Consider the following 25,124-nt stretch of genomic DNA (forward strand, 5'->3'; position numbering starts at 1 on the left):
CTGAGATCGGCGGGCGCCCGAGGAACGCAGAGTAAACAAACATCATGGACATTGGGGTGCGTCACTTCGAACATCTTGCCTTTTCTTCCAACTTTTCACCAACTTCACACCTCTCTTAATTGTATTTTACTTGACTTCTTTTGTCTTGCATGTTCCATTACACTCACCTCCACTACATTTACAACTAAGATTGCGGCAATAATCTCGGCCATGATAACGATTGCTGCGCTCAAATAATGTCCCATTGAACCACGATCACTATGCTTCCTTCCCAATTAAACGGCTCGCCAAAGCGTGCCAGTCTATTTGCACGTCCATCGTCTTCACAAGGAACACATTCACCACAAGCGAGGCCCAAATCTGCGATCATTACACCATCCCATGGGCTGGAGTCGGCAAGAGGTCATCTGCGCAACACATCCGTGTCACAGTTGTCGCCAACATTATCACTAAGCGGAAATCGCGAGCGATCGAACTCTGCAAAGAACAGTCCTTCCTCCGGAACATTTGCGCCAAGTTTTATCAAATCTGAGGAACTACGACGGGGAGCGGATCAGATTCGTGGACTCGAAGGAGAGAATGACTTTTCAGGGAACAAATATGTGTGGCTACGAGACCCTGAAAAGGCCTTTGTCCGCGGGCTGGTTCTGGAGGAATCTGAAGGAGGGCAGCTGTTGGTGCAGACCGACGATGGCGATGTATGGATGTAATCCCATTGAGAAGATAGAATGCGCTGACACTGGAATAGCAACGAGAGCTAGATGCGGATCAGGTCGACAAAGTCAATCCTGCCAAGTTTGACAAGGCAGATGATATGGCAGAACTCACACATCTGAACGAGGCATCTGTGGTGCATAACCTGCATACCAGATATCAGTCAGACCTAATCTATGTTCGTCATACCCGAAAGCACGCAAAAATCCGTGATTGAAACTGACTTGCTGACTGTATAGACTTATTCTGGACTTTTCCTGGTAACAATCAACCCGTACTGTCCACTACCAATCTACACCAATGAGTACATCAAAATGTACAAGGGCCGCGGGAGAGAGGAGACCAGACCTCATATTTTTGCCATGGCAGATGAGGCTTTCCGGAATCTTGTCGAGGAGGGCCAAAATCAAAGCATCCTTGTAACAGGAGAGTCTGGTGCGGGTAAAACAGAAAATACGAAGAAGGTTATCCAGTACCTCGCTGCTGTCGCCACTTCTGATACGCCTTATGGCCGGTCTGGAGCGAAGCAACTCACCGGTCTTTCGCAACAGATTCTACGAGCCAACCCTATCCTTGAAGCCTTTGGTAACGCCCAAACGGTCCGAAATCACAACTCCTCCCGGTTCGGAAAGTTTATTCGCATTGAGTTCTCGCGCTCAGGCCAAATTTCTGGAGCTTGGATCGATTGGTATCTGCTCGAGAAATCAAGAGTCGTCAAGCCTAACCCCAACGAGCGAAACTATCACGTTTTCTATCAGCTTCTCCAGGGCGCGGACCGCAAGACACGTGAGAAGCTTCTTCTAGCGGACCTTCAGATCGAGGATTTTGCCTATACGAGAGATGGAAATGACTCCATCGTCGGCGTCTCTGACCAGGAAGAATGGAACTCGTTAATCGAAGCCTTCCATGTAATGGACTTCGACGAGGAGGATCAGCTCTGTATCCTGCGGACCATCGCTGCTGTCTTGCACTTAGGAAATGTGGGAGTTGCGAAAGCGAGTGTGCGGGCAGACCAGGCAACTCTGGCGCCTGAGGGATACTCTAGCATGGAAAAGGCTTGCTACCTTCTTGGTATCGAGGCCGAAGCTTTTGTCAAGGGTCTTCTGCATCCACGCGTTAAGGCCGGCCGTGAATGGGTGGAGAAGGTACAGACGCCAGACCAGGTCCGCATGGCCCTAGATGCCCTCTCAAAGGGTATCTATGAGCGCGGATTTGGAAATCTTGTTGCTAGAATCAACGGCCAGCTTGGTCGGTCTATGGCCAGCGACGACAACTATTTCATCGGGGTCCTTGATATTGCTGGATTTGAGATTTTCGATAATAACAGTTTCGAGCAACTCTGCATCAACTACACGAACGAGAAGCTTCAGCAATTCTTCAACCATCATATGTTTGTTCTTGAGCAAGAAGAATACGCGAGGGAGCAGATTGAGTGGCAATTCATCGACTTCGGGAAGGACCTGCAGCCAACCATTGACCTCATTGAGATGACCAACCCCATTGGTATCTTCTCTTGTCTTGACGAGGATTGTGTGATGCCCAAAGCTACGGACAAATCATTCACAGAAAAGCTCCATGGCCTTTGGGACCGCAAGACTCCAAAGTACCGTGCCTCTCGTCTCAACCAGGGCTTCATTCTCACCCATTACGCCGCGGAAGTTGAGTACAACACGAGTGATTGGCTTGAGAAGAACAAGGATCCGCTCAACGACAATATCACACGCCTGTTGGCCGCCTCGAAAGCACCGCACGTAGCGCATCTGTTCTCTGACTGTGCAGACTCAGAGGAGGATGGTGGCAATCATCCCAGAAGCCGTGTCAAGAAGGGCTTGTTCCGCACAGTCGCCCAAAGACACAAGGAACAGCTATCTAGTTTGATGGCTCAGCTTCACTCGACCCACCCTCATTTCGTCCGTTGTATCCTGCCTAATCATAAGAAGCGGCCAAAGATGCTGCACGCTCCATTGGTATTAGACCAGCTGCGATGCAACGGTGTCCTGGAAGGCATCAGAATCGCTCGTACTGGATTCCCGAACCGCTTGCCATTCACAGAGTTCCGACAGCGTTATGAGGTCCTTTGCCAAAACATGCCGAAGGGGTATTTGGAGGGGCAGAGTGTTGCCCGCACTATGCTGGAAAAACTCGGCATGGATCGGGGCTGGTACCGGGTTGGTCGAACAAAAGTTTTCTTCAGAGCAGGTGTTCTGGCCGATTTAGAAGAGAAACGTGACCAACTCATCCGAACTATAATGACCAAGTTCCAGTCTGTGGCACGAGGATTTGTCCAGCGCCGCATTTCCAACAAGCGCCTCTACCGCGCGGAGGCAACCAGGATCATCCAACAGAACTTCCACGCTTACCTAGACTTGAAGGGGAGCCCATGGTGGCGTATGTTCTCAAGAATGAAGCCCCTGCTGGGCGATACGAGGAATGCGAAGGAGGTCAAAAAGCGTGACGACAAAATCCAACAACTCGAAGCCAAGATGAAACAGGATCTTGCGGATCGCAACAAGCTGGACGAAGAAAGACGTCGGACGGAGATCGAGATTCAGAAGATACAGCATACCTTGGAAAGTGAGCGTGCACTTGCATTGGACAAGGAGGAGATTTTCAAGCGACTGCAAGACAGAGAAGTGGAGCTTGCCGAGAAACTTGCCGGTGCAATCGCCGACCAGGAAGGCCTTGAAGAGCAACTGGATGAATTGGTCGATGCGAAGAGGAAGATCGACGACCAGCTGCAACTTCGGATCACCCAGCTGGAACAGGCCGGTTTGATCATTCAGCAACTCGAGTCAGAAAAGAACAGTCTGCAATCTCAAGTCAAGGAACTTGACAGCAAGCTTTCTGAAACGGAGACCCAGTTCTCTGGAAAGAACGGCCAAATTCAAGAACTGGGCCAGGAGATCAAGATGCTCCAAAGCCACCTCAGCTTGAAAGATCGTAAGCTCCAAGACCTGGAAGCCAAATTGTTGAAAACCGATCAAGATCTTGATATCAAGCTCGCAAACACTTCTAAGGAACTCGACAAATCTAAGAAACAAATTCGTGATCTTTCCGAAGAGAACAGGTCAATTCGTGATCAGATTTCCGAACTCTCGAGTACTTCTACGGGCTACGAAGATCTGCTTCGTCGAAAGGAGAGCGAGATCGCAGTTCTTCGAAATGACGTTCAGAAGCACGAGGAAGAAAAGAAAAGCGTTGAATCCGAAAAGACTTCCCTTGCGGCACGCCACGACAACATGCAATCTAGACTCCGCGAGGTACAAGCCGAAAGAGATGCCATGCGCTCTGAACAGACTCAACTTCAACGCGAAGCCGCGGACCTCAAGAATCTGCTGGAGAATAAGAGATCCGAGGACGCCGAGGCTGGAGAGAGCAGGAAGCTGCTAGAGCAACAGGTAAATGACCTCAAGAGCCAGCTCTTCCAGGCTCAGGCCGACCTCAGCCGAGAACGCCAGTCACGAGATGACGTGCAAATGCTTTCCGAACACAATCTTGCACAGTTGACTCAGAAATATGAGACGCTCAACGACTCTAAGATTACGATCGAGAAAGAGATGTACATCCAGCAAGATAGTTTGCGTCGCGCTACGGAGGCGCGAGTTGCGGCAGAAACAACAAGGAAAGAACTGCAAGGCGAATTGATTAAGCTCCGCGAGAGGTTTACGGACGCTGAAACTGCCCGCATGAATGCCGAAGCCGAGATTGAACGAAAGATTATGACTCAGGCTGAGGAGCGCATGACAAGTTCACGCAAGGACCTCGAGGAAAAGGCTCGCCAACTTGAGGAGGTTGAAACAGAACGATCACACCTCTCGGAGCGGATTCAAGAGCTCATGCATTCAATCTCTGAATCAGACAACTTCCGTCTGCGCCATGATCAGCACAAGGAGCGTCTTGAACGAGAGCTCGTGACTCTCAGAGGCAGGCTGACGGCGTCCGAAAACGATAACAGATCCCTTTTGACCAAGATTCAGCAAAAGAACCTGGACATCGCCCGATCAAACTCAAAGGCCAGTGATAGCAATCGACTCCGTTTGACCAATCTTCAAAAGGAGAAGGCCAGGCTCGACGAGGAGACCAAGAAATTGAGTCGTCAAGTGGAAGACTCGCAGGTCATGATTACGTCCTTGGAGAAGCAGAAAGAGAAGTTGTCGTTGAGCTTGGAGGATTTGAATCATGAGGTCAATCGTGAACACAAGACCAGTCGTAATGCTGAAAAAGCTGCTTCAACAGCAAATCTGCAACTAGCAGAGGCCAATCGGAAGCTCGAAACCGAACGACAACTTCGCAATCAAGCCCAAGCTAATACCCGTCAAACCCAGGGTACCCTTGATAGAGCGAACAAGGAAATCGAGGACTTACACCGCCAATTGATCCTATTGCACAAGGTGTTCGAGCCTGAGGCTACTGAGCCAAATCAATCGTGGGAGGCTGTTCAGCCACACCTCTCCAAGCAAGTTGATCTGGCCCAAGTCCTTGAAACTGTTCAGAACAAGCTTGGAGTCACTGAGGAGAAATACGCGAGAGCGGAGAGCCAACTTGCTGAAATGCGCAGACGCCATGCGGATGAAATGAAGGAGCTCGATACCAAATATTCATCCTCCAAGCGCGCTTTGCTCGAGGAGATCGACCAAAACGAAGTGACCAACAACCGTACTCCGGCTCATCTCAGAAAGAACTCAGAAAATGCTGTTAAGAGATATTCTAACCCCACTACGCCCAATCGACGCTACAATGTCTTCGAAGCACCAAATGACTCCGCGCGGTCCGACCGAACAGTGGACACACAGGGCTACCAAAGGCGGATGGATGCAGCCGCCGAGCTTGAAGAACTTCAGAATAAGCTTCAGATGACCGAGATGCAGAACAAGCACCTCCAGAGCCAGCTTGGGCGCTCGACTCCCACCGCGGATATCTGGCAGGATGAAAGCCCTTCAATTCGTCGCATGCAACTTCTCGAGCGAGAGAATGGCCGTCTGCACGACCAGCTCGACGATTCTTCCAAGAAGGTTTCATCATTGGAGCGTAGCATCCGCTCCGGAGAATTGTCCCTCCGCGACGTTCAAGCTAAATCGCACGAAGAACTTTATGACCTTATTAACTCGCAAGAGCAATCTAGGCGCTCACTCCTCAAGGTTCACAATGAGACCATGAGTGAGTTTGGTGATGCCAAGGCTCACTTCGAAAAGTTGAAGCGCGCCAGAGCTACGTTGGAGGTTGAACTTCGTGATGCCCGTTCCGAGGCGCAAGAACTGCAGGTTGGCAGAGACCAAGATGCAGTTAGCCGTAACCAGCTTCTTCAAGAATTCTCGGATCTCCAGATTCGCCTAGACGCAGAGTCGTCGAGGTCGGCTGATCTAGAGTCAAGCCTCATGTTGTACAAGAGTCGTTCCGATGAGTACTTCAACAAGCTCGAGCAGGCCGAAATTGCGGTTATGAAGGCTTCACGTGCCGAGCAGTTCGCCAAGTCCCAAGGCCAGGAGGCCGAAGAAACCTGTGCTCAGATTATGTCCGAGCGCAAGGAGATGGACGCACTTGTTGAGGACTTGCAGCGACAGGCACAGTCCCTCGAGGCTCGGATGGAGGACCAAGCTGCAGAGCTCCAAGGTGCCCTGCAGGCTAAGCAACGTCTCCAGAATGAACTTGAAGATTACCGCAACCAGCGCGCGATTGATCTTGAGGACAAGGAGACCTCCATGGAACAAACTCGACAAAAGTACCAGAGAGAATTCTCTACCCTCAACAACGAGCTCGAGATGGAACGTGAGCGTGTCCTCAACGGTCGTGGCGAGACTTCCCGTCTCCGTGAGGAGTTGGAAGACCTTCGCAGCAAATGGGACAACGAAGTTCTCAATAGCTCAACATGGGCTAAGGAGAAATCTCGCATGGATGTCGTTCTGCAGGATGTCACCAACTCTCGTGACGAAGCTGTCAACGCACACAACGAGGCTCAGAGCAAGGTTGTTTCACTTTTGTCCCAGGTGCGCACCCTCCGGACCTCCGTTGAGGACGTTCAAGCAGAGCGTGATCTGCTTCTGAAGGACAAGAAGATGCTGGAAGGTCGATTGGCCGAAGCCGGCGAGCGCCTTGAGGACCTTGCCAAGGGCGAAAGCCCATCTATGCGGAACGCTGCCAGTATGGACCGTGAGCTTCTTGAGCTCAAGTCTAGAATCGCGCAGCAGGAAGATGTTTCTGCCGCTGCGGTTGGTAAGATGCGCCGTGCAGACGCCCTGGCAACTGAAATGCAGAAGGAGGTCACTGCTGAGCGGGAGGCCAATGCCCAACTCTTCAAGGACAAGGCGGCAGTTGAGAAGCAGCTGAAGGAGGCCCAGCTCCGGTGTGTCGATCTCGAAACCAAGAGTTATTCCTCTGGTAGCCAGGATGTTCGCTTCTTGCATAAGCGAATTAAGGAGGTAAGTTAAAGGATTCCATGCTCAATTTTGTGACTTTCGCACTAACCTGGCCATTTAGCTTGAAACCCACCTCGAAGACCAGGAGAGCAAGCACAGCTCCGAGCAGCGCTCTCTTCGCAATGTTGACCGCACCGTCAAGGACCTCCAATCCCAGATTGACAGGCGGGACAAGATGAACACCCAGCTGAATGACGATGTCAACAGAGCTCGGGACAAGATTGAACGGCTCCTTCGCAACATCGAGGAGCTCCAGCATAACGACTCAGATGCCCAGCTGCTGGCCCGCCGCGCCGAGCGAGATCTCCGCGAGGAGCGTGAGAAAGCATTGCGACTGGAGCGCGAGCTGGAGGGCTGGAAGGCCCTGCGCGTTGAGCGAGGCAGTACTATTGGCCGTGGTGCCGTACCCTTCAGTGATGCCGGAAGTCGTCGCGGGAGTGCTGTCTATGGATCTAATGACATTCCCCAACGGCAACCCAGCAACACAAAGGGCTTTTTGTGAATAGGACTTAAGTTATGTTTAGCAGGCTGATCCTGCTCGGAGTTGTAACATTGATTATGGATGGATGTTTTGTGTTAATGAGGTTTATTTGCATTTGGGAAAGGGATGTTCCAGTCTTTTTCTGCTGGCCTTGGCTTGTTCATATTGTTTGAAAGGCCATGCTTTTATCCCTTGGTCTCTATTCTCCGGCGTTTCATTTTTGTTTCAGTTTTGTGTTCATGAGTAAATATGCTCCACGGGTGGACTAGGCTATCTACAATGATGATGATGTAACAACTCACCAAACCCTCCATTTGTCTCCAGTCTTCTTTCTTTTCTCTGATTTCCATCAAATCTACCATCCCAAATGCCGGATGACATTGCCTATACTCTTTAGATGACGGATTAACATAACTTGGAATTATATAATTTTTCCTTATTCTCACCTACAGCTTGGACAAGGGCCTGTAGATGATTTGGAAGCGAGTTGTTTCTTATAACACAACCTGTTGGTTGCGAATAAAACCATAGTATTAGTGAAAGGCTATGGGAAACTTTGCAAAAATTATACATAGAAAAGTCTCTTGCACAAAGTATGCTTTTTTTACCGCCTTCGTATACACCTAAGAAGACATATAAAAAGAACATCCAAAAAGCATATCGGAGGGCTCTTACAACTAACATGCCTAATACCATCTTGGTCCAAATAGTTCAGATCAATGAAGTCTTGGGTCGTCAAGGACAGAGGGCGCATAAGCGACCGACTATTCTTGTAAATTATATACTCCAAAGCGCCAACAAACTAAACATACATAGCCGTTGAATGGTTGATTGACGTTGATGATATATGGAAAAAAGGCACGTGATATCCGCGCGGCAAGCGGCAATTAGCGCGCAACCTCACTTCAAGCTGTCAAGCTCATGATTTCCTCTCCGGATTTCTTCCTTGCCAACGCCCACGATACCCGACTTCTTCGGGTCGCTGACTTGGTCAATTCTTCACAATGGTGAGACTCGCCCTTCTCAACTCAAATCCACGAGGAAATCCCTATATCCAACTCGAGTCACATTTTGCTAACCGAAGCCCGCGCTATGTAACAGGCACGCAACAGTGAAAAAGCACAGTCGATGCTGTTCCGCTTCCGAGCGCAGCAAGCAGCCGACCTCGGAATCATTGACATCTCACGAACACGACGCCCCAAGGCGATCACATCCATCGACACGGTGCCAGTATGCGAGCGCTGGCGCGGACAAGTCGTCAAAGAAATTTCGCGCAAAGTATCACGCATCCATGTGCAAAGTTTGAGCGACTACCAGATCCGCGATCTCAACGATGAGATCAACAAGCTCATGCGGGAAAAATGGGCGTGGGAAATGCAGATTCGCAACCTGGGCGGACCGAACTACATGCGTGGATCCAACCGGCTTTACGATGATGAAGGGCGCGAGATCCCCGGCGGAGGCAGAGGCTATAAATATTACGGCCGTGCCCGGGATCTACCTGGTGTCAAAGAAATGATCGAGGCTGCAATTACTCGTGCGAAAGGACCGGCGGAGGAAGAGGCTGTGTCTGGCCGTGGTGGCGATATTGCGACGAGGAAGGTCGATGCCAACTACTTCGGCTACGGTCTTGATGAAGAAGATGGCACGTTATTGGCGTTTGAGAAGCAGAAGGAGAAGGAGTCTGTTGAACACCTGCGCCATCAAGGAGAGGATGATGCTGAAGATGGCTGGCAATCTCTACCTGGTGATGCGGGAGACGGGGTGGAATGGAGACTCCCAACGCTGGATGAGGTCCAGGAAGAGCTTGTGGATAGGCGGCGCCGCCGCCTTCTGGACAAGATCTCTTGATCTAGACACTTCGTCCAGGATTCCTTGCTTCCATTTCTGTCCTTTGCTTGGGTTGGGCGTTACAGGTGCTTCTGCAAGATCTTCATATTTCAAGCATCATCCTCCGTTTGTTCGTAATGACTTCACTTGATTATTATTTCCAAAATATCCACCAATATTCCCAAGAGGCAGATTCATTATATGTACAGTATTTTACAGGCTGCTAGTTGCATCTGGTTTGTTCTTTCGAGTCGTCCTTTCTACCCTCAAGGCCTGCGTCATGCTCATGGTGCGCGGTGTATGCGTAGGGTCTTCCCGTCGTTGTTCCTCTGCTTTTAGGTCGTCCACCAAAAATCGACCCAGCTCTCCTTGCCTCCACTTCTGTATAAAAAGAAGTGCGGCCCCGTCCATCATTGGGACTCCGCCTTTTGCAAGCAGGCCAGTTTGGCGCGCGAAACTTTCTATTAACGGAACCACATCATTCGTCGGTTCCGACCAGCGTTTGTATACTGTCGGATCATTCATGTTTATATGATACAACAAGTAGTCCGCGAGAGTGATCGCTGAAATGACATTGTCCTTGACACAACCACAGAGAGCCAGCTTGAGCATATTCTCCGCGTCCGGGACATACGGCATGAACACTCCCGGCGTGTCCAGAACGTAGACATGTGACCCGTTCTCGCGGTCGATGATCTTCACCTGCGTGGCGATCTTCCGTGTGATACCGGGCTGCTGTCCGGTTTTCAAAGCCTTGGCTTTGCCCGTGCCTGAGTTGCGCAGGTTGTTGATCAGTGTTGACTTGCCAACATTGGGCATTCCGACAACTAACACTCGACAGCCTACTAACTTATCGGGGGCTTCGGCATCGGTTCGAAGGTGTTTGATGATCTGGCTGACATCTGGGCGGGAGGATGAGCTGGTGAAGAACACGGCGCTCTTTGGATCAAAACTTTGTAATTTGCGTTCTGTCTGCGGCTGTGTTAACTGATATCCAACAAAGGTCTATTATCTGGCTCCATGGTAGAGAAAAATACTTACTATTTTCTGCGCAGATGATTTGGGAATGCTTCCCAGATCTCTCTTAGTGTAGACAACTAGTCGGCGCAACTCGCCCAAAGCTTCCTCGAACATGGGGTTGATCGAGGTCACGGGGGCTCGGTAGTCACGACACTCAACAACATAGTCGATAGTTGAGAGCATGCTCTTCATCTTGGTCAGACCAGCCCTGTGATGTCCTAAGAAATAGGACCTTGGAATGGCCCCATAATGGGGGAATGCATTGCGGGGAACAAACTGGGCCATTGCAGCTCGTTGAAGGGAGAGTATTGTTCAGTCCGGTGAAATGCGATTCATCTTAATCGGAGCTGTGGACGATCGATCTTGAGGGACTGGATGATCGAAGAAATAAAATATCCGGTCCGCGGAACGCAACAAAAAAATCCGTCAAAATGTCTAGGCGGAAGGGCGGGCGGTGAATACCAGCTCGGGGTGAATCGTGTCGATATATATAATTGCAACAACGTACGTACATTCCTCACGATGGGCTAAGGATTTTCAAACCTCTTCGGATAAACAAATTAAGATTATGCCTTCATAAGGCAAATGGTCCGGCTTGATGCCTATATCATGATGCCATGAGGCTATGCCGCCATATTGTTCATCTCTTTAGGGCTTTTCTGAGCCCTAAGCTACATTCATTCTGGTTCGAGTCTTTTTTTTTTTTTTTTTTTTTGCGCGAGCATGGCTTTGCCCTCTAATTCAAGTACAAGCTCAACCGAAACCTCATGCTCAGAGGTTTCGTCAACCGTGCTCCTAACAATTTGGCGCGGGTCTGGTGTTTCCCCATACTAGTACGTTCGGTGGCCGAGCGCGAGTTCCACGGTTCTTTCTACGATGATAGCGTGATCCCAGAGATCGAATAAGCCATGGAGTTTAGCTAATTAAACAAAACAAATAACATATAGGTAACGACTGTCTTATTTGGCAACTAATGCGGACTTGTATAACGAAAATAACAAAACAAAAGAAAGGAGGCTAGTCTTTACACTCTCATTGGAGACAGAATGCAAAGGCACTAGCATTGTAGCCTGGTAGGTTATAATTAGAGCAACTGTAGGGTTACACTAGCCTTTTGCCTACCCATGAACGGCAGTTCTCAGTGGGCCGGTTGCTCGCGCCAGCCGGCACTGCCCTGACCCTGGTTTCCAGTGTACTGTTGGCCAGGAGGAACTTGCTCGCGCCAGCCGGCACTGCCCTGACCCTGGTTACCAGTGTATTGTTGGCCAGGAGGAATTTGCTCGCGCCAGCCGGCACTGCCTTGACCCTGGTTTCCAGTGTACTGTTGGCCAGGAGGAATTTGCTCGCGCCAACCGGCACTGCCCTGACCTTGGCTTCCAGTGTACTGTTGGCTAGGAGGAATTTGCTCGCGCCAGCCCGTGCTGCCCTGACCTTGGTTTCCAGTGTACTGTTGGATAGGAGGAATTTGCTCGCGCCAGCCCGTGCTGCCCTGACCCTGGTTTCCAGTGTGCTGTTGGATAGGAGGAATTTGCTCGCGCCAGCCCGTGCTGCCTTGACCCTGGCTTCCAGTGAAAGGAACCTGATCCACAGGGAAAGTGGTTCGTTGTTCATCCTGACGTCCATTGCAAACAACACCATGGGAAGTGAGTTGACATCCCTTTCCGTATGATTCAGTGGGGCAGAACTGGAAGTCCATACAAGCACCGGTGGAAATAGCACAGAACTTGCCATTGAACACCTGGCCATCAGGGCATTTGGGCTTAGTGCTCGAGACACAGTTCTGGCTGAACTTGTCATGGACAGTTCCAGGAGGACACTGGGGTGTTTTCTCAGCGCTACATTTCTTGCCGTCGAACTTGAAGCCTTGCGGGCACTGGGGGTCGGCAACGGAAACGCAGCTCTCTCCTTCTAGATAGGTTCCTTCGGGGCAAAGGGGCTTGCCACTGAAGCAGTCCTTGCCGTTGAAAGAAAGGTCTCCGCAGTCAGGTGTGGCGCCGGAGATACATTGGCCATCTTTGAGGACGTAACCAGACTCGCAATGCTCTTCAGCAACGCGAACGCACTTGCCTCCCTTCCAGAAGAAATTGATGGGGCATTGGGGAGTTTCAACGCTTTCGCAGCGCCCGTTGGCAAAGACTTGGCCAGTGGGACAGCCAGGAGCACCGTGAACACAGAGTCCATCTTGGAACTTGGTGTTGGGGGGACACTGAGGAATACCGCCTGTAAGACACAACCCATCACTGGGAACAGATCCTGAAGGACACTGCGGAACTAGCTGCGAAACACATCTCGAACCGTCATATGTGGCGCCATTCTTGCACTGAGGTTGAGTTCCAGTGATGCAATCATCTCCCTGATGAATGCCCTGCTCACAATGGCCGCGACCAGTGACGATACAACGCTTACCATCCCAATTAGCACCTTCATCACAGGTGGGCTGCACATATGTGACACACTTGCTGTCCTCCATCTTGGTGTTGGGAGGGCAGGAAGGAGGTCCTTGCAAGACACAGTCGGCACCAATCAAGAGCATATCTTTAGGACACTCTGGCTTCCTGACCAAGATGCACTTGCCGCCCTCAAGGTAGGATTCGCCCAGGCATACAGGTGGTTGTTGCCAAACACAGCGAGTGTTCTCGAACTTGTAGTTTTCGGGACAGAGTGGCTGAGGGTTGGAATACTTCTCACAGCGGTTGTTGATTGGGGTGCTGCCATCAGGGCATTTTCCATCGATTGCCTTTGTGACGCAAACGTTCCCATCCCAGACCATGGCTGAGGGACAGCAACGGGCGCTGCCCTGCGCCTTATCAATCGAAAGAGTTGTACCCGGCTGGCACTCCGGCTGGCCAACATAGACACATTTCTTGTCGTCCAATTCTGTTCCAGGAGGGCACTGTGGGTTTTCGACAATATCACAGGACTGAGTCTTGGGATTGAAAGCACCGCCGTCCTTGCACACAGGGCCACTCTCCCAAATGCATTGTTTGTTCTGAAGAATTGTATTCGGAGGGCAGCTGGGAACTTGTTCTGAAACGCACCTAGAGCTAGCGTTGTCAAACGAGACTCCATTGGGGCAGATGGGAGGTTTGTTGTCAACACAAAGGCCATTTTCAAGCTTAGCTCCATCCGGGCATTTTGGACCTTCCAGAGACGCGCAAGACTTCCCATTGAAATGCTCGCCATTGGGGCAAACGGGGGGTCTTTGGGAAACACAGACGTTGCCTTGCAAAATGTATCCAGCCTCGCAGTTTGCAGCCCCTTCGAGGACACAGTGGGTGCCCTTCAAAATGGTACCGGAAGGACAGGTAGGGGGGCTGATAGTGATGCACAACCCGTTCTTGTACTCATATCCGGTATCGCAGGTGGGCTTCGTAAGGTAGACACACTTGTCCCCATCGCGGGTGCTGCCATCGGGGCAGATGGGAACGCCGAGGACACATCCCTGACCGTCGAACTCGGTGCCGGCAGGGCAGCACTTGACGTGTCCAGAGGCCTGATCACGGGTGGGCACTATGTCATCGAGGGTGTACTTTCGAAGGGCGGTCTGGCCGGGAGGACTGTTTTGAGCCTGAGCGAAAGAAATGGCCAGGAGCAAAGCGAGAGCCCTTGGTATCTTTGCCATAATGGGATAATGGCCAAGGAACTTCGGCTGAGATGATTCTGTTCGGTTCCAAAGCTGGGTACCACGGAGTGTACTTATAGCCACACCTTTGGCTTGTATCATGCTCAGACTCTCTCATATACACTATGTAATGGCAGGAGTGGCCGGCTCTGTTTCCTTGACCGTGTCTTGTGATGTCCACTACATCAGCTCTCCCCCGGGCCATCCTTCAAACGCAGGAGTAGGGGCAAAAGATCAACAGTGCGAAGGCAAAGAAGTGACCTGTGGCTGCATCAAGCGCGGGATGAAGTTCGTAAAGGGATAAGAAAAAAGAAAAGAAAAACAAGATCTCAGCCAGCCTCTAGATGTTGATATTTCCAAGTGGCACAACATGAAGATCTGTTGCCAAAATTGAAGTGCCGCTCGATCTTCTCAGGTAATAAAAATTATGTATTTGCATTCTGACCAGCATATCCTCGGTGGATCTCGGTCGAGATCTGCGTAATGTTGCTTTTTCTTTGTATGCATAACAGATGGCGGAGCTGGAGCTATAGTATTTGTGAGCCTGGATGGACACATAATTGGTAATGATTTTGAAAATAAAGAAAAGGCAACAGAAATAGTAAGATAAAAACTCTCTAGTTAACTATGGGGCATTTCATACAATGTCGGGGATTCTTCAGCATTGTTCATCGGGTACGGTGGGCGGGCCGGTGCGAAAAGTTTATCTAACCCCAGCTAGCGTCCACGGGTCCCCACGGGGATCTTCTGCAGAACCCATATCCCCTGAGTGTTAGAATTTTCAGCTGTCCAGATCAACTCATGCACAGGAGCGCTCCATACAAGTGCCGCGCACAGCTCCACCTGTAACCCTTGCTTTTGGGGTACACCCTGTGCAGAACGTGATTGCTGATTGGACTAAACATAGAAAACTGCACAATAATAGAGCACAAATAATGAACTGTGACCGAACCACCCCCGCAATATTTTCGACGTGTCTAGGAAGGGAAGATCGGTCAGTACATTTGTGTGGGCCTACGTCACGCCGCTCACTATTTGTGTAACATAGATCTTACCAAGAACAATAAGACATATGCAATATGCAATATGCAAGTACGCTGCTTCACCTGCTCATGAATATGATGCATGTTTGGACCATCAGCGAGCCCGGTATATTCGAACACTATCAATAACATCAGAAAGGCTAAACGAGTTTCTCTGAATAGGTTGTGGCTTTATCCATGCTTTGGGTAGCCAACATCTACATGGCCTTTAATAAATTGCATGAAAGGTGTGACACTTCCGCAGAGCTGGGTGTAGAACTCTATCTAGTGGAAATTAAGTGACAGATCTCCTTGAAGATCCAACGAGAGCCAGAACCAAGGATGGTGGGTCAAAACAATCGTCACAGAGCAAGTCTTGGACTCCCATTACAACAAGCTGTCCTCAGTGACCCAGACACGCGTCCGGGATGCAATTTACGAGGTGGAGCTGAAGATCTTGTAATTCGCAGTACACCCCATCTTACTGATCATCGGATCTTCTATTTGCAGGTAGCGAACGCACAGGTAGATGACTGCTGTGTTACATCCAGGCCAACAGTTTCATCCTTGTGGAAACTATCTGGCGGTGGCTGGCTCAGCTGTGCAGCTGCAAATGCACTATTTGCAAGAGTGGCAAGAAAATGCCTCAATTGGAATCTGTTGATCGCTTTGAGAAGATTACGCACGAAGAATTGAGGCATCCGGATCAAGTGAGAATCTTATAAATACCTCGTCCTTGACCCAGCATAGATAAATTCTCACACTCATCATCTCATCTCATCATCTCATCTCAAAACAACTCTTCCAAGCCTCTCAAGTTCTTCCACAAAAGTCCAACCCGTATGTCTCCCAATGGCAATTTCACTTGACTTGTTACTCACTCATTCCGAATAGAACCGTCAAAATGAAGTTCTCCCTCGCTACCATTGCCGTTCTCGCCACTGCTGTCACCGCTCAGCAGGGATACCAGCAGCCCCAGTACCAGGGCCAGGGTTACCAGCAGGCTCAGCAGTACCAGCCCCAGCCCCAGTACCAGGGCCAGGGTTACCAACAGCCTCAGCAGTACCAGGCCCAGCAGAACAAGTACTCCCCGGCTGAGGCTCAGGCATTCCACACTTGCATCGATCAAATGCTTGACCAGTTCAACCTCCAAAATTCTGGTAGCTCGGTCTCTTGCTCTACCTTCAAGTGCCTCGACCAGACCGCCAACCAATACAGCCGAGGTGGTGTTCTCGCTGGTCTTGGAAACGTTGTCAGCTTGGCCTGCGGATTTGGTGGAATCATTCCTGTAGGAAACACTTCCCCCGCGCGCTGGATACATCTTGGGCTTAACAAAAACTAACTTCCACTCAGAAATTCCTCTAAATGCTCCACCGAGTGGACACCTTTTGGGTCTTCCTTCAACAGACTCGAGTCCAGTCGCCCATCTCCCACGCCTGGTCTCCCGGCGCAGATGGATTATCTGGCTAATGTGCTATTGACTATGTTGGCAGCCTCGGCTCAGGTTTTTGTCAGATGATCTCTGGTCTGTTTTCCCTGTGCCTCCTTGTAAATGCAGGGGCTTTGTTTAAGGGTTATGAAAACTACATAAAATCCTATACATATCATATTATATATTACCCAAGCATTATCTGTTACACATTATTCCCTAGTAGTACATCCCATACATCCCATACTCCTATACATCCTGCCCCATTACAGCACTGTTTCCATACCATTTCCAATCATAGGCGCCAGCAAGTAGAAACCGTGGTTTGATATCAAGCATCCCAGTAGAATGGTCTCGGAACCTCAACCTCGCACTTTATGGACCTTGAGCAGGTGGTTCTTCCTATTAGCCTTTCGGCTGAAGGACTTGCCACATATTGTGCAGGGGAATGAACGCGGGAGACCGTGTTGTTCATTAATATGGCGCTTTAGTGATCCCTTGACCGTGAACGTGCCAGTGTATGTGCAGGCCGGCCAGTCACATCGGATAATGGTGTCTGGACTACTAAGATAGTTGAATATTGTTAGTAAACTAGTGACTATCTTTCTTCGTAGGAGACTGGGGGGTTGATAGCTCACTCTTGTTCACCTCCCTGATGATGAACATGGGGATTTTCGTAGTTGTTGACGCCATTGTCCATGACTCCTGGCTGAGGAAGCTCCTGCCAATGTGGTTCCCGTATAAAAGGAGCCACAAGAGGAGTGGTGTTCGTGATATGGTTTGCGGGGCGGAGAGAAGCTGTGGCTACAACCTGGGCGTCGCCGTCGTTGTTGCTGTTGTTGACAATGGAATACTGTGTATCGTTCCTGTTCAAATAATTCGGCTGGAGATACACCCGCGGGAAAGCCCGCGTGGAGGCATCACCAAGACGAGCAAGCGCTGGTTGGGGATAACTGGAACCCGAACTAGACTTTTCCTGCTGGGCGAGTAATTCCAATATATCCGAGTTCATATTATGTGATGACCACGGCATGTTCAACTATCAATAGAAGGATAGATGCAAATAAGCACGGAGGAAACAAAGGAATCTCCGCCAGATTTCTGCAACATCATGCTAGGGAAGAGGAATACCTGGGTATTTATTGAAGTCGAAGTGGAAAATTCAGAATTTCACCCAAATATGAACAGAGAAAAAAGCGAAATAAACAGATCGGCATGCGGCACTTGGAAACATCGGAAGAGGTGTCCATGGGTGGCTGGTCAATCAGGTTACCGGGGGAAATGGACTCCTTGGACAGCACGAATCATCGGGAGTTGCAAGTGTGCGGCTCCGTCACTATGGACACTATGGACACTATCGACATGGATAGGGACAGATCGAGACTGGATTTCTCTTTTTTCTTTCTTTTTCTTTCCTTTTACCATTTTTTTGGTTTATTTTTCTACTCTTTATTTATTTAAAAAAATTTCGTAAAGAGTCGCTCAGAAGGTTTGGGATGGCTGTTGGGGGCGTAGAAGGTGAATGTGGGAATCCTCGTCTTCGTCTGGGCTAGGCCGATGATGTATGGCAATCTGAAAAGGGAAATTGTGGACAAGCGCAACCCCTTTATACTGCATACTCCGTATAGGACAACGAGTTAGGGATATGGAAAGCCTACAGACAGATTACTAAAGCATAGAAAGGCGGACTATGTACTCACGTACTCCGAAGTTAGCGGCTAGAGACTAGACTCCACATCTGGTTGATAGCCCTCTGCAACTACTACCTATTCTGTCCAAAGGTATCACCATAATCTTCCGTGCATAAGTGGCGTAAACAGACAAAACCCGAGGCAGGAATGGCAGCAATGGCAGGAACGGAAATATATTCCCTTGATTTTGATTTTGAATTTTTTTATATATATATAATATATATATATATATATATTTTTGTTTCCCTTTTTTATCCCCATTTCTGATTGTTCCTGCTTTTTTCTTACATATTTGGACATAATCAGCGAAGGCTGTTAGAAAGACTATCCTTAACGGGTAAAGATGAGGGGAAGAAAATCAAAGGCATTATTCCTGGGAGAATATGTACTTAATAAAGACCAATAGTTTAACCTTCGATTTAAATCCGGACGGTTTAGCGCGACCTCGGGGGATTCGCCCGGGGGATTTCAGCCGCTAATGGTCCACAAAAAAAAATCAAGCGGTGTGAAAAAAGAGTGTTTCAGGTATTAAAACACTGGACATGCCCGTGGATGACATGTATAAATTGTGACGCAGGTACCGTTAACACGTTGGTTGGGATTGGGGCCAATAGCACCTAGGGGGTTCTCGACTCTATACCAACCCTACGCGTACATGCTGGGTGAAAAAGGTGGGCGAAGAACCCACCAGACAATTTCCACATTTCTACACATGTAGGATACATACTTCCAAGAGTTGTGTCTGTATTAAATACAGTATATAATCATCAATGCTTGCTTTTTCACACTAAACTGTGAGTTACCCATGAAAGTCCCGAACGCCCTAGCCGGGGGTCCCAAAGTTTTCAATCGAACTGCTTTACCACTGAAATAACTGTAATGCATTTGAGATTGCCGAGGTTTTGTCCTATCGGATCCATTTAGAAATTTAACCTGACGCATTGGGATTCTAAGTGATTGCGAACGCCGCATGTTATTTTCAAGCGAATTAAAAGTCGGGGATCTACTCCGTAACTGCTCCCATCTGTGGACTCGGACCTCTTCTCCATTCGTTGTCTCCACAACTGACTGGCCCCCAAGTGTGCTCCGTTCTCTCAGTCAACATATTCTCTGTTTTCCTTTCTTTTTTTTCCACCGTGTCACCCGATGCACTGCTTACCAATCCCAGAGCGGGTGTTTTCCACGCCTAGAGTGATGAAGCTAGGTATCTTTTGTATTGGATTCTGTATAAAAGATACTTCTAGTAGATCTAGGAGGTCTAATCTAGGAAGTTCAGGACCCATCCAACCTCGTACTTGATTCCACTCGCCTAAATTACTATCAAGTAATTCTTGCAGATGAGGCACCGTGCCCTCGTGGGCCTTTCGCCTCCCTAACCCTGGAAAAGCATACCCCTTTTACTGGCATTTTAATGACCTCTTACCGACCTCTCACTGTCCTCTCAATGGTACCAAGATACGCTTATGCCGTGCATTTCGACTCCACTTGCCACCGGGTACAGTTTTATCAAACATACCCGCGCCACCGCGCGTATCTATCTCTAAACAAGATCAGGTGTCTCACAAACCCCAATTATGTGATAAGGCATAACCTGTTTCAAGGCAGGTTCTTCAACGTGGCGTTTATTACCCATGTATCAAACTGTCTCATAAAAAGCATTAGGTGATAGTAGGTGCGCTAGCGAGCAAGCTGGTATCGTTTCCAAGCTCGTTTCCGAGATGTTTCCCCCCTACATCAGTCCAAGGCCCCAGCATCTGTCTCGCCAGCAGATGGCCTATTCATTGCTTTCCCGGAGATTATTGCGAGTATATTCCTACAGGGATTCTCACCCCCCGATCCCCCGACGAATACATCCGGCACTTTGATCGATATATCAACCTAAGGCGATTCCTGAGTCCCGCTGAATCTGATAGCCTTCGAGAACTGTTTCCAGAGGCTGTAGGTGTTGAGGTACTCACTGCAGGTTTTCTGGTCGTTCTTTTTGAAAATGTGCAACACATGCAGCATGCGTACAGCGAGGTCTGGCCGTTGGAATTCGCCCTTTCGATACTACCCGCTATATTCGTACGGCAGCACCCATTGAATCCGGCCTAGGCGTGAGGGCTGACCCAAGCAGGGAACACCATGCTCGTGCAGGGTTCCTCCGACTGAAGCTCCAGCTGGAGAAATATCTTGATAGAAACACAAGATTGGGTGGATCCGGTCCCAACTGGGGCTGTTAAGGCTTGTTCGAGCCTCGAGCCCATGGTGCCTTTGCTTCCTCCGGATATCTCTCACCATCCGTGGATCTCGGAGTAGCTTAGCTTAGTCCAAAGGATTGCTCCGCTTTTGTTTTGTCAATACATTTAAACGGCATGAAGTACCTACACAACATTAAGGGTTAGGCACCTTGTCACAAACTATTGCTCTCAATGGTTCTAACAACCCCCTGTGACAATCTTGTGGGTTAGTGACATTGTCGTATCATTTTAAGCAGAAGATTAGAACCCTCAGCTCATATCATGGGAGAGGTGGTCGCCCTCGGTCAATTCATATGTACCAAGTAGTTAGGCGATCCTAAAGTTCCAGTGAATGAGTTTTATGGATAGAATGGTATAATCTGACCATTTACAAGTGTCTTCGATATCGTTCACTATAGCAAATATCAATATTTCATCCAGCTGTATACATTCTCCCATATATCTCATGCATCCCATAATCCCATAATCCCATGAATCCAAAAATCTAAATATCCCGTGCTCCTGTCGATAGAAACAATAATTCCTAGCCTTATCGCCGCACCGATTCCGTAAACAAACCCAATTATAGCGCCAGCTGATACAACCCCATAGACAGACCTCAATGCTCCAAATTACAAATCCCAATGCCATATTCATTAAACTCAAGCTCGTATCCCGTGAGTCTTCAACTGGTGGTAGGTCAGATGAGAGTTTCGGGAATAGGGCTTGCCACATATTGGGCAAGGGAAAGACTGCGGGGAAGTATGCTGCTCATCACGATGGCGCTTCAGTGATCCCTTAACTGTGAACGTGCCAGTGTATGTACAGCCCGGCCAATCACATCGAAGAATGGTGTCTGGGTTACTAAAATGGTTGAATATTATCAGTAAGCCGGTGACTCTATTTTCTCATTGGAGACTGGGGTGGATGGCTCACACTTGTTCAAGTCCGTGGTTAGGACTGTGGGCCATCCCACCATTGGTGAAGCCATTGCTTACAGCACCTAGAGCAGTGACTCCTGGGTAGGAAGGCTGCTGCCAGGGTGGTGGCTGCCCAGGCGAGGAAGCCACGATAGAGGTGGTACGTGTGGTGTGATCCATGAAGCCGTCAAAGGCTGCAGCTAGGGCCTGAGGATTATTGCTGTTGGCAGCAAAATACTGCGCGGTGTTCTGGTTTTGTCGGGGATACGTCAAGGGAGAAGCCACGAGAGGGGTGGTATGTGTGGTGTGATCCATGAAGCCGTCAAAAGCTGTATCTAGGGCCCGAGAGTTATTGTTGTTGGCAGCAAAATACTGTGTGGTATTCTGATTCGGCCGTCGCTGGGTCGAGGGAGATGCCGCGGTGAAATGTTCACCAACCGGCGCGAATGATTCGTACGGATCGTATCCATGTTGAGCTGCAGGAGACATAGATGTCTCTGCAACAGCGGCAGGCTGACGACCAAGCGGCGATTGGGAATAAATGGAATCAGAAGAAACCCAATCCAGCTCGAGGAAAAGGTCGGGGCTCAAATCATCCAGGTTGATGTCGTTCGGCAAACGCGCCATGATCAACTTTCGATGGCAGGATAGACAGAAGAAAAGATGGGCAAGCAGAAGGATCTTGATTGAAGGAGTGTCGATTGGGTCTAAGTTTCTTCATCGTGAGAAAGAGAGGGGGAGCATTTATAAATCGTCAATGAACATAGGAAAGCGCGAAGGTGACAGGGTAAATATGCACCGTGCGGTCACGGGTGTATAGGTATGCCCACGGGTATATCACCAAGGTGGCTGTAACAGACGTAGACTGCGACACCCTCATAATGCAACGGGTCAATTATGTTGGCGAGATCTGAACAAAGCACACAAAAAAACAAAAAAACAAAAAACAAGATCTCTCTTGTCAGAGTAGCGCTCGGATCGCTCTCCGGTAACCAAACCCTCGGGTGCACTAGTGGAGTGCGGAAGACAACCTTAGAAATAAATAAAATTGAAATAAAATTGAAATAATAATACCTAGGTATCGAAGCCAAACCTCTGGAGGTCTCTGTACCGGCAATGAGCTGCCGAGTTGGCCTCCACACGTAAGGTAATACACATCCCCCTCCCCCCCAATAGGACCGATCCTCTCTCTCTCCTTTTCTTCTCTTCATCCCACACAGCCTCGTACCCTGAACCCTGAACCGCCTAAGAGCGAAAATGAAGATGGAGTGGATGTTGGCCTACTCCATACGGAGTATACTCCTCATCCATGGATGTACCCTGTTAAACAAAAGCTCCAGTTCTACTTTATTTCACGTCATTGTTTATTTATTTAATTAATTGTGTGCTTGGGCTCCATCACGTGTCCAACGAAGCCCATTACCTGGGCCATTACTTGGGTTAAGAACATTAATGAATTTAAGATATGAATTGTAATCTATAATTTGTTGATCCTTGTGATTTCTTCCGGTTACGTGCTGGTTCAATAGGTTCACTTAAAAGCAAAAAAATCAAACTATAGGACTGAATATGTATGTACAGTAGAGATGAGGGAGAACTTTTGCGTCCTCCCGGATCCAGGCACGGTAGACCCGCGGGACTTTAAAGTAACCCCGAAAAAGAAAGTACCAGGATCTGCATTGTTGAAAGGGGTTTTCGTGGCTTCATTGTGGCGAATGTGTGGCTGACGTACAACGCATTTATCACCCGCGCTAATTCCCTACAAGGATTTGAGTTGAGATGTGTTCTGTGTATTCTGTGTCTAATATTAACCCTTATAACTCCCTGCTCTTGGCAAATCACATCACTAGATATACCCGCATAGCATACTTCAAAGCACTTGCCTTGGGTACTACCGGCATTACCGCCGATCATACTTTACTGATGCGTGTTCACTCTCCCAACTTGAAACTCGTCCTATATCCTCTGAACACGCTCCTTGGCAAATCCTTTTTTTTAAAAATAGAAAAAGCAGCGGTCTTCTACAGGTGTTATGGCCTAGACAGAGCCTTTTACCAACATGCCAAGTACATAGACGGTGTTAAGAAGGGGTGGAAGGTGGAAGGGTTTCATATCTTGACTGTCACTACTCAGTTTGCTGTGGAGCTGAGACCGCGGTCGAGACTACAGAATCGGGTGGGGTTGTGTTGGCCTGCACCTGCATCTCTACGCACCTGGGCATATAGGCTGGGTGAGAAACCCACTCGGGAATTTCCACATTTCCAGGACCTAAAGATCGGTGTGTGTACAGTACAGTATGTATAATTAGTAGTTTCACCCACCTGGGCAATCTCGTTCGATCTCGATGGCTTTTCATCACGTCAATCCTGTTCTACTCCATACCCACAACGGCGGATCTACCAACCTAGAAAGCCCCAAAACGCTAAAAACAATAAATCATTAAACCAAACAAATTGCAACACATTCAAATCCCCGTGACGTGATCCGATCTAGTCCACAAGATCTAGCCCGTACGGAGTCTGGGTGTGCTTTTTGGCGTTCTTTTGTTTTCACCCTTGACCACTCTCATCGCTTCTCCCCCTCTTTCTCGCCCTTCTTCTTTTCTCCTCCTATTACTCCGTACTCTCCAACGCCACTCAACGTGTCTCCCATTTTTTGTTCCGACTCAATGTGACTAGTTTTCCACCTGCTTTTTTTTTTCCTTTACCCGATTCTCAAGGTTTCGTTCTGCCGGGTGTCCCGACGGCATCACTCCCAAAGTCCGTCGCCCATCAAGACCCTGTCCACCCCAGTAATTATACAGGTATCTTTTGTATCGGATTCTTATACAAAAAATACAGCCAATATTTCCAGAGAATCATCCGACCATGTCTTCTCCACTCGCCCATGAATAAGTAGCCCTGACACATCGAACACTATCCGTAAATATTCGTTGACGTTACTAGGTCCCTCATTTCTTGTTAGCTATGTATTTGTGGAATAGGGCTTTTAGGGGAGACATCAATATGTCAGGTGACAATGTAGGAAATGCGGTACAACGCGTTGGGCAAGACAGTCAAATAAGTCCAATTTCTTCAATTCTTAGGTCAAGCATAGAAAAAGTGAGGCGGGTGGGGGTGTTACCAATCTTCCTCTCTTAATAGGCATGGTTGAGGAAACGACTTGGCGCCAGGGGCTGGGCTATGGAATCCTTTAAGAAGCTGTTCGAAGGTTTCGCAGTTGCATTAGTTGGACAAAGTATGTCGGAGAAAACGTTGTGAAAGAAATAATAGAAATAAAAAGGCAACCAGTAGTAGTTTGTACGGTAAATACAATAACAGCTAATACTCCGACTCGGTACTAGTAGAATGATAGGCGCAAGATGATCGGCATGATCCCCCCCGGGCCCAGCCGGAAGTCTTAAATGGAGTTGGGGATCATCGGTGTCTTCTAGTGTTTCAACCTTGGGGTAGACCTTTATTTTTATTTTTATTTTTTAATGGAATGGCCCACCTAAATATAGTTATTTACATTACTTTGTAAGGTCTCGTATTAACTCGTCCGAGGCTAAACCTCTTTGGCCTTAGCCCGATGAAGATGGGTAGCCGGAGACCAAGGAAAGTGACCACGGGGAACTATAAACGTATTGAGATCATAAGTACCAGCGAACGCATTATACCAGGCCGAACATGAAGCTAAAAGGCTAAGAATCCCGGATGCCTTCTGGAATACAATCAGTACGCCGAAAGAATCTCCCCCAGGAAGTCATCGCTCGATTCAAGGA

The 25,124-nt window shown here is 48.8% G+C and overlaps 7 protein-coding genes across 7 annotated transcripts; 3 read left to right on the plus strand and 4 right to left on the minus strand.

Moving 5' to 3' along the window:
• Nucleotides 1-260: 260 nt before the first annotated feature.
• On the plus strand, nucleotides 261-7,629 carry N7471_007487 (type II myosin; the record flags this gene model as incomplete). Its single annotated transcript, XM_057280206.1, has 4 exons — nucleotides 261-698; nucleotides 749-892; nucleotides 954-7,130; nucleotides 7,189-7,629. The coding sequence occupies 4 exons, from the start codon at nucleotides 261-263 to the stop codon at nucleotides 7,627-7,629; spliced, it is 7,200 nt and encodes a 2,399-aa protein (XP_057134466.1).
• Nucleotides 7,630-8,612: 983 nt separating this feature from the next.
• Nucleotides 8,613-9,459, plus strand: N7471_007488 (pre-mRNA-splicing factor ISY1; the record flags this gene model as incomplete). Its single annotated transcript, XM_057280207.1, has 2 exons — nucleotides 8,613-8,615; nucleotides 8,710-9,459. The coding sequence occupies 2 exons, from the start codon at nucleotides 8,613-8,615 to the stop codon at nucleotides 9,457-9,459; spliced, it is 753 nt and encodes a 250-aa protein (XP_057134467.1).
• A 192-nt stretch (nucleotides 9,460-9,651) lies between these two features.
• Nucleotides 9,652-10,828, minus strand: N7471_007489 (putative GTPase MTG1; the record flags this gene model as incomplete). The annotated part of the gene is made up of 2 exons (XM_057280208.1): nucleotides 10,480-10,828; nucleotides 9,652-10,425 (listed from the first exon to the last, which is right to left on the minus strand). Exons 1-2 carry the CDS (start codon nucleotides 10,741-10,743, stop codon nucleotides 9,652-9,654), a joined length of 1,038 nt encoding a protein of 345 aa, XP_057134468.1. The 5' UTR covers nucleotides 10,744-10,828.
• A 768-nt stretch (nucleotides 10,829-11,596) lies between these two features.
• Nucleotides 11,597-14,080, minus strand: N7471_007490 (uncharacterized protein; the record flags this gene model as incomplete). Its single annotated transcript, XM_057280209.1, has 1 exon — nucleotides 11,597-14,080. The coding sequence occupies one exon, from the start codon at nucleotides 14,078-14,080 to the stop codon at nucleotides 11,597-11,599; it is 2,484 nt and encodes an 827-aa protein (XP_057134469.1).
• A 1,926-nt stretch (nucleotides 14,081-16,006) lies between these two features.
• Nucleotides 16,007-16,467, plus strand: N7471_007491 (uncharacterized protein; the record flags this gene model as incomplete). Its single annotated transcript, XM_057280210.1, has 2 exons — nucleotides 16,007-16,390; nucleotides 16,456-16,467. 2 exons carry the CDS (start codon nucleotides 16,007-16,009, stop codon nucleotides 16,465-16,467), a joined length of 396 nt encoding a protein of 131 aa, XP_057134470.1.
• A 698-nt stretch (nucleotides 16,468-17,165) lies between these two features.
• N7471_007492 (uncharacterized protein) lies at nucleotides 17,166-17,564 on the minus strand (the record flags this gene model as incomplete). The annotated part of the gene is made up of 1 exon (XM_057280211.1): nucleotides 17,166-17,564. One exon carries the CDS (start codon nucleotides 17,562-17,564, stop codon nucleotides 17,166-17,168), a length of 399 nt encoding a protein of 132 aa, XP_057134471.1.
• A 3,285-nt stretch (nucleotides 17,565-20,849) lies between these two features.
• N7471_007493 (C2H2-type zinc finger protein) lies at nucleotides 20,850-21,988 on the minus strand (the record flags this gene model as incomplete). Its single annotated transcript, XM_057280212.1, has 2 exons — nucleotides 20,850-21,305; nucleotides 21,378-21,988. 2 exons carry the CDS (start codon nucleotides 21,986-21,988, stop codon nucleotides 21,104-21,106), a joined length of 813 nt encoding a protein of 270 aa, XP_057134472.1. The 3' UTR covers nucleotides 20,850-21,103.
• Nucleotides 21,989-25,124: the final 3,136 nt, after the last annotated feature.

This window comes from Penicillium samsonianum, assembly GCF_028829775.1.
Source record: "Penicillium samsonianum strain IBT 33392 chromosome Unknown utg000004l_segment0_segment0, whole genome shotgun sequence".
NCBI lineage: Eukaryota > Fungi > Ascomycota > Eurotiomycetes > Eurotiales > Aspergillaceae > Penicillium > Penicillium samsonianum.